This window comes from Nyctereutes procyonoides, unplaced genomic scaffold (genome assembly GCF_905146905.1).
Source record: "Nyctereutes procyonoides isolate TBG_1078 unplaced genomic scaffold, NYPRO_anot_genome, whole genome shotgun sequence".
Lineage (NCBI taxonomy): Eukaryota > Metazoa > Chordata > Mammalia > Carnivora > Canidae > Nyctereutes > Nyctereutes procyonoides.
In genome coordinates, this window is record NW_026575131.1 from 46,685,504 (window position 1) to 46,693,828 (window position 8,325).

At 45.3% G+C, this 8,325-nt stretch overlaps 1 protein-coding gene across 1 annotated transcript; it reads right to left on the reverse strand.

Annotated features, from left to right (window-relative positions):
* Positions 1 to 1,007: 1,007 nt before the first annotated feature.
* Positions 1,008 to 1,955, reverse strand: LOC129522347 (olfactory receptor 10H1). The gene has a single exon (XM_055344543.1). It carries the CDS (start codon positions 1,953 to 1,955, stop codon positions 1,008 to 1,010), a length of 948 nt encoding a protein of 315 aa, XP_055200518.1.
* Positions 1,956 to 8,325: the final 6,370 nt, after the last annotated feature.

Below are 8,325 nucleotides of genomic sequence, written 5' to 3' on the forward strand. Positions count from 1 at the left end.
CAGAGAAAGATCTCTATTCCTGAGATCTCCAGGACTTATTTGTCTGCTCATTGCAAATTTGTACCCCTAAACAACATTTCCCCAATTCCCCCATCCCTCAGTCTGTGGTAACCAACCATTTTACTATCTGTTTTTACAAGTTCAGCTTTTTTAGGTTTTGCATATAAGTAATATTATACAGTATGTGTCATTCTCTTAAATACACATATTTTCAACAAATTACAAATACTATGTAGCATGGTCAACCTTAACCGCCCCCTCATGCCAAAAGGGAAGCAGTACACCAGTCTGATAATGAGAAACGCCTTTATCCTGGACTCTATACTCGCTGTGGCTCAACAAAGAGTTCCCCACTGGCTTGTGTGCCACATCGCTCTCTAACAAAGCAGACAATTTCTCACAGTGGGATTTCCCTAGTGCCGATTGTAGAGACTTCTCTCCTTCTGTGCAGCTGCTCAAGATGCATACTTGAAATGCAGAGGTTTCCTTGACTTTTTCTGTGAGTCTGCTTTATTATAATAGTTTCTAACTATTATTGCACAAAATTTTGGGTGTTTTGCTCTCTTCCACTTTAATCTGGCTGAGTCTTTTGTAGCCTTATGAAATCCACGCTGTAGGTACCCATTGTTGCCTAGCAGAAGGTGGGGACCTGACCTCTTCCATTTCTCTTCATAATATGGATTAATGGTGGTGGGAGTAATTAGACCACTCTGGCTTCTGGCAGAACAGATCCTAGGTTTGATGCTGCCTGATACATTGTCCTGCAGCAGGTAAGAATCATGAAATCTGATTTTCTCTGTGTCATCATCTCATACATCTTTCCACTCTGAATACACTCTTAATGCTAATTAACCATTGTGTATACCTTTGGATGTTGCCTTCAAGGGTCCTTGTAAACCTTAAAGCATCAGATAAATATAGGTTATTATGTGGTTACAGGGCGCCATTTCCAATGGTAGCATCTGGTAACCCAATTTAGCTGTTTCCAAGTAATTCCTCCCAGATCATCATATTTTTTCTGGATACAATTTGCTGAGGAAGGTCTTCTTCATGGCGGTCTTCAGTTCCTTGTTCCTGAGACTGAAGATGATGGGACTGAGGAACGGTGTAAGGACTGTGTAGGTGATGCCCATCAGAGTGTCTCCTTCCAGAGACTGGGGAGCCTTGGGCTTGAGGTAGATGACAGAGGCAAAGCCATAGTGCACGACCACCACAGTGAGGTGGGACGCACAGGTGGAGAAGGCTTTGTGCCTGCCCTCAGCAGAGGGGATCCTCAAGATGGCAGCCACGATGAAGGCGTAGGAAAGGAGGATGAGGAGAAAGCAGCCCAGCAGGGCGGTGATGCACACCAGCCCCACGCCCAGGGCCACTATTGGTACATCAGTTCCACAGGCCAGCTTCAAGAGAGGGGGCACATGGCAAGCAAAATGGTGGATCTCATTGGGTCCACAGAAAGTGAGGTGGAAAACAGCTGTGGTCACCACCAGCCCCATGACCAAGCCACCAGCCCAGGACCAGGCCACCAGGCAGGTACAACCTCGGGGGCTCATGAGCACGTTATAGCGCAGAGGGTGGCAGATGGCCACATAGCGGTCGTAGCCCATGACCGTGAGCAGGAAGGAGTGGGTGAAGCCGAACGTGAAGGAGAAGAACATCTGGCTGGCACAGGCCACAGAGGTGATGGTGTGGTGGGAGGAGAGCAGGTCTGCCAGCAGGCGCGGGGTGATGGCCAAGGTGTAGAGGATCTCGGAGATGGACAGGGCGCACAGGAAGAGGTACATGGGCGTGTGCAGGCCGCGCTCGCTCCAGACAGTGGCCATGATGAGCAGGTTCCCCAGCAGCGTGAACAGGTACATGAGCAGGAACAGCAGGAAGAACATCAGCTGAAGGTGGGGGAAGGTGGAGAAGCCCACGAGGAGGAATTCAGTCACCACTGAGAAATTGCCTCTCTGCATGGAGGCTGTACCTAGGGCAAAGTGTCACAGAGAGACCTCAGCTACTGGATGGAGAAAGGCTTCCACCACACCTGGACCTGGGCAGGAGGCTGCCCCTGATCAATGACAGCTGGCATTTATGAAAATTAGTAAAGGGAAACTTCACTAAAATGCACCAAGAGGTTTCAGCAGGGATAGCCCTCATGACCTGCCCCTCTAGGTACCATGCAAATCCAACAACCAGACAGGGGGAGGTGGACTTGACCTTGGGGGTGGATACTACTCCCCATCCCTAACAGCTGTCCCAGTGAAAGGCCACTATACTTTGAACTCTCAGTTTACTCTAATGGACTTTTTATAACGCCCTTCCTGACTTCATCTTTTTTCCTTAAAAAGTCTACCTCTCCTTTGTTCCCCTCAACCGACCTTTGGTTCTGCAGCAGCTTGTTTGCACTGGGTTGTGATTCTTTTTCATTCCCAAATAAACACATCTTTTGCTGGTAAAATAATTGGTGCTTTTTATTTTTAAGGTTAACATATTGACTGAGTTCCCACTCTGTGCCTCTTATGATTTAGCCCTCTCATTAACCTAGTAAGGGAGGTGCTGTTTTTATCACCTGCATTTTGAGCATCTTGAACACACTCATTAAGAGTATTGATGTGCAGGGGCACCTGGGTGGCTCAGTGGTTCAATGTTTGCCTTTGGCTTAGGTCATGATCTCAGGGTCCTGGGATCTAGTCCCCCATCAGGCTCCCCATAGGGAGCCTGCTTCTCCCTCTGCCTATGTCTCTGCCTATGTCTCTGCCTGTCTCTCATGAATAAATAGATAAAATCTAAAAAACAAAAGCAAAAAACAAGAGTGTTGGTGTGCATAGAGATTGGGCAACTTGCTCAAGGTGAAGCTGTCAAAATGGCAGAGCTAAGCCTTAGACCCATGGCTGGCTATCTCCAAAGACTATGCCTTTCACTATCCTTCTGGGTTACCTCTCTAAATGAAAATGTTGGGAGCTTCCAGCCATTGTCACTGTGTTCTCCTACTCCCTTCTGATAAATTCCGTTCTCCCCATAGCCTCAGACACCACATGATATCCCTACCCCATGGCTACAATTTCTCGGACCCGCATGCACCTCTAACTTAAATCAGATTCTTTCTTTGGCATTACCCATGCAGGGAGTCAGAGGCAAAATGCTAAGTAGAAATAACATTCTGGTTGTTTTCCAGATCCCGTGAGACATGTCTGTATGTTCCAAGGCAATATAACATGGCCATGAGATAAAGGGACATGGGAGCCAGCCAACCTGAGTTTGAATTCTTGTTCTGCCTACTGTGTAAACTTGAGCAAGTTTCCTCACCTCTCTGTACCTCCATTTCCTCCTGCCTACTTCAAAGAGTTGTTATGAGAAATATATGAGTTATTCTTGGAATGTGACCTGACACATAGCAAGTGGTACCCATGATAATTAAATCAATATACTAAGTGAGGAAATACACAGTCTGGAATCAGTAAATCACTTCAGTTTAATGAGACTTTAATGTCTCTTTATGGATAACTTAACCACTTTTAAATGACCTTTTTATGAGGCAATATAAAGTTTAAAAGGGCTGTAAACCAGTAATCTGCTTTCTGTCTCTATTTGCCTGTTCTGGACACTCATCTAAATGAAATCATACACTATGTGGCCTTTAGGGCCAGGCTTCTTTCATTCAGCATAATGTTTTTGAGGTTTATCCACATTGTAGCAAGTAGCATTCTGAGAACTTGGTTGCTTTTTATGATTGACAGACATTCCAGTATATGGATAAACCATATTTTGTCTATTTACTCACCTTTTAGCGGTCGTTTGGATTGTTTCTACTTTTTCACTGTTATGAATAATGCCACTAGGAATATCCGTTCTTGCAGGTGTTTAAAGCACAATAGTGATTGCCAGGGGCTGGGGATGGACAATGGGAAATGACTGCTAATGGACACAGGGTTTCCTGTGAGGATGATGTTCTGGAACTAGATAGAGGTGGTGGTTTTACAACATCATTAATGTAATTTTTTAAATTTATTTATTTATGATAGTCACAGAGAGAGAGAGAGGCAGAGACACAGGCAGAGGGAGAAGCAGGCTCCATGCACCAGGAGCCCGATGTGGGATTCGATCCCGGGACTCCAGGATCGTGCCCTGGGCCAAAGGCAGGCGCCAAACTGCTGCGCTACCCAGGGATCCCATCATTAATGTAATTAACGCCACTGAATTGTATGCTATAAAAAGGCTAAAATGGTAAATTCTATGTTGTATGTATTTTACCACAATTTAAAAAATAAGGGAAAAGTAGTCAGTGCCCTCTTAGGTGGGCATAGGTCCCTAATCAAGCCCTGACAGGTGGATAGTGAGAATGAAGGAGGGAACAGCTACATTGGTGACTGGAGGCTGTATTCCCCAAATATCACCAGTTTCCAGAGTTTCTTGGCTTCTTTTTCCTGGAGTCCCTTGTATCCTTCCTCCACCTTTGCACCTGCCCATAGGTCCCCAGGACTGTGGCCTCAACAACCTCCTAGTCAGTCCTGCCACCCTGAGATCTTGGAGGGGTAGGTCAAAGTCAATGATTTGGAAATAAAAACCTCCAAGGAGAGGCTGAATGGTGAGACCAGGTCATGAGGGCTGTGCTCACAAGCCTCCAGTGGCTCTCCAGCATCTAGTGCAAGGCTTCTCAACTATGAGACTCTTGATTTTTAGAGCCAGATCATCCTTTGCCATGAGGTAGGGGGACATTCTATGCACTGCAAGGTGTTTAGCAGCATCCTTGGCCTCTATCAGCCCCTACTTAATCGTGACGAGAGCAATGATCTATAGACGGTAAGTTGTAATTCCTTGGCATGTTCCCTCTGCCCCAATCTTGGTTCCTTCCCCCTTCTACCCATTAAGTGCCTGTTTATCTTTAAGATTCATCTTAAATGTCATCCTGGACACTATCTTCCCAAAGCAGATTTAATCACTCATTCCTGCGTGCTTCCAAAACAATGACTTCTTTTTTTATTTTTTTGTATATTTTTTAATTGGAGTTCGATTTGCCAACATATAGTGTAACACCCAGTGCTCATCCCATCAAGTGCCCCCCTCAAGAGCCCATCACCCAGTCACCCCATCCCTCGGCCCACTTCCCTTTCTACTACCCCCCGTTCGTTTCCCAGAGTTAGGTGTCTCTCATGTTCTATCATCCTCACTGATATTTCCCACTCATTTTCTCTCCTTCCCCCTATAATCCCTTTCACTATTTTTTATATTCCTCGTATGAATGAAACCATATAATGTTTGTCCTTCTCTGATTGACTTACTTCACTCAGCATAATACCCTCCAGTTCCATCCATGTTGAAGCAAATGGTGGGTGTTTGTCACTTCTAATGGCTGAGTAATATTCCATTGTATACATAGACCAAAACAATGACTTCTGAGTGAGTTTAAAACTCCTTGCTCCTAACTTTATCATGACCCTCATTATAATGTGTCCTGCTGGAGATGCAACTGTCTCTGGCACTGGATTTTGAGTTCCTGATGAGAATAGCTACACTTTATTGGATATATCCTATAGACCCAGCATTTAATACATGCTTATGCATTTTATATTAAATCTTTACTCCAACATTATAAGGCATCTGCTTGATCCCCATTTTTTATTTTTTTATTTTTTTAAAGATTTATTTATTTATTCATTCAGAGAGAGTGAAAAGAGAGGCAGAGACACAGGCAGAGGGAGAAGCAGGCTCCACGCAGGAAGCCCGAAGTGGGACTCGATTCTGGGTCTCCAGGATCACACCCCAGGCTGCAGGCGGCGCTAAATCGCTGCGCCACCGGGGCTGCCCGATCCCCATTTTTTAGATGTGACAACTGAATCTCACAGAGGACACATCACTTGCCCAAGGGACCACAGTTCTGGAATGGGGAACCTACATCTGAATGACCCCAAAGCTTATCTCTTCCTTTAAAAAATATATATATATTTTATTTATTTATTTATTCATTAGAGACACAGAGAGAGAGTCAGAGACATAGGCAGAGGGAGAAGCAGGCTCCATGTGGTGAGCCTGATGCAGGATTCAATCCTAGGATCCTGGGATCACAGCCTGAGCTAAAGGCAGATGCTCAACCACTGAGTTACCCAGGTACCCCAAAGCTTATCTTTTCCTAACCTCTCTGTCACACTTACCATTTACTGGTGGCTGTTAATGAATATCAGAAGCCACTCCCAGGACCTGGGAGATGTCAGCTTCACCATACTGGACTATTCACACACTCCCTCCCCATATCAGTTAAGATCACAACAATCCACAGCCATGAAGAAAGAAAGAGAGAGGATGTTTGAGAAGGTAAGAAGCCACTATGTCCTGAGGAGGTGACCCAGAGCTGCATATACAGCTCCTCTGGAATGATGGGGATCCAGAATGAAGTTTAGAGGGTACCTGTTCATTCTGGAAAAGGCAAAACTATCCTGGCTATCCTGACAGTAAAAAAACTGGTAGTTGCCAGAAGCTCAGGGCAGAGGAGGAAGGGATAAATAGGTGAACTCCGATGGGTGGATGAGGTAAGCTGGTGAACTCTTCTGTATGATACTGTAATGGTGGAAACACGACATTGTGCATTTGTCAAAAATCATAGCATATACAACACCAACAATGAACCCTAATGTAAACTGTAGTCTTTTTTTAAAAAAGATTTTATCTATCTATTTGACACAGAGAGAGTACAAGCAGGGGGAGGCAGACAGAAGCAGAGGGAGAAGCAGGCTCCCCACTGAGCAGGGAGCCTGACATGGCCAATCGCAGGACCCTGAGATCATGACCCAAGCTGAAGGCAGAGGCTTAACCAGCTGAGCCACCCAGGTACCCCTGTAGGCTTTTGTTAACAATAATGTGTCAATATGGGCAGCCCTGGTGGCTCAGCAGTTTAGCACCGCCTTCAGCCCAGGGCCTGACCCTGATCCGGGAGACCCCGGATTGAGTTCCACGTCAGGCTCACTGTGTGGAGCCTGCTCCTCTCTCTGCCTGTGTCTCTGCCTCTCTCTCTCTCTCTCTCTCTCTCTCTCTCTCTCTCTCAGGAATAAATAAAATACATTTAAAAAAATAATGTGTCAATATTAGCTCAGCAACTGTAACAGAGGTACCTCATTAATACAGGATATTAAGGGGGAAAACTGTGCAGAGAGAGATGGTCTATAAGAATTCTCTGCATTATCTTAAATTTTAAAATTTTTTTAAACTTATTTTATTTAAATTCAATTAGTATATAGTGTATCATTAGCTTCAGATGCATTAAGGAGGACACGTGATGTAATGAGCACTGGGTGTTATATGCAACTGATGAATTCTCAATTTTTTCAAAGATTTTTAAAATTTATTTATTTGAGAGAGAGAGAGAAAGAGAGAGAGAGAGACCATGAGAAGGGAGTGGGGAGAGGCAGAGGGAAAGGGAGGAGTAGACTCCCTACTAAGCAGGGAGCACAACATGGGCCAATCCCAGGACCCTGAGATCGTGACCAAGCTGAAGGCAGACTCTTAACCAACTGAGCTGCCCAGGTGTCCCTCGTTCAATTTTTTATAAGCCAAAAATTGCTCTAAAATGTGAGTCCCATTAATTTTTTTAAGTAGAAAAAAAAACCCATAAACCATAATGGGTGTGGATCTAGGACAGCAGAGAGGGAGACTAAAACCCTCCTGATGTTGATCTACCAAGAGAACACCGGGTGAATTCCTCTGTAAGTCAGCCTAACTGGCCCAGAGAGAGTGTGTAGGTGATCTGGCCAACTGGAAGTGATGGGGACAGCTCCTGCCCACATACACCTCCAGGGCTGGGTTTCCCAACTTCAGCATTAGGGACATTTGGGTCTGGGTCATTCTTTGTGGTGGGGACTGTGTATGCATTATAGGATTGAGCTGCATCTCTGGTACCCATAGATGCCAGTAGCACCTCTCAGTTATGATAATCAAAAGTATCTTTGCATATTGTCATATGTCTCCTGGGGGGCAGAAGCGCCCCTGGCTGAGAGCTACAGGCTAGGTCTGTCTTGCCTCTCAGACCCCCATCTTGTCTTACCTATCTGTCCCCATCCTGGCTGTCTCTTCTTACTGAAACTATTTGTTTCCTTTCTTCGCATCCTCCTTCCCACTTAAGACATCTCCTACCTGCCTTGTCTCTTCCTCTTCTTCCTTAACTCTTTGCCATCACCCCTTCTGTCCCTCAGGCCTCCTTGATAGTTTACACTCCCGGAGGTGGCTGCAGCCTCTCAATCCTGAATTCTCTTATGTCTCTTGTCTTTGCTTCTCCCTAATCATTTACCACTGGTGTCTGGGAAGGACAGAGAGGAGAGAGAGATGAAAAGCCAGACAGGTATCCTGGCTAACTTT

Bases quoted from the DNA above. Each gene is read 5' to 3' on its own strand.
- LOC129522347 (XM_055344543.1), bottom strand. From the start codon at position 1,955: ATGCAGAGAGGCAATTTCTCAGTGGTGACTGAATTCCTCCTCGTGGGC.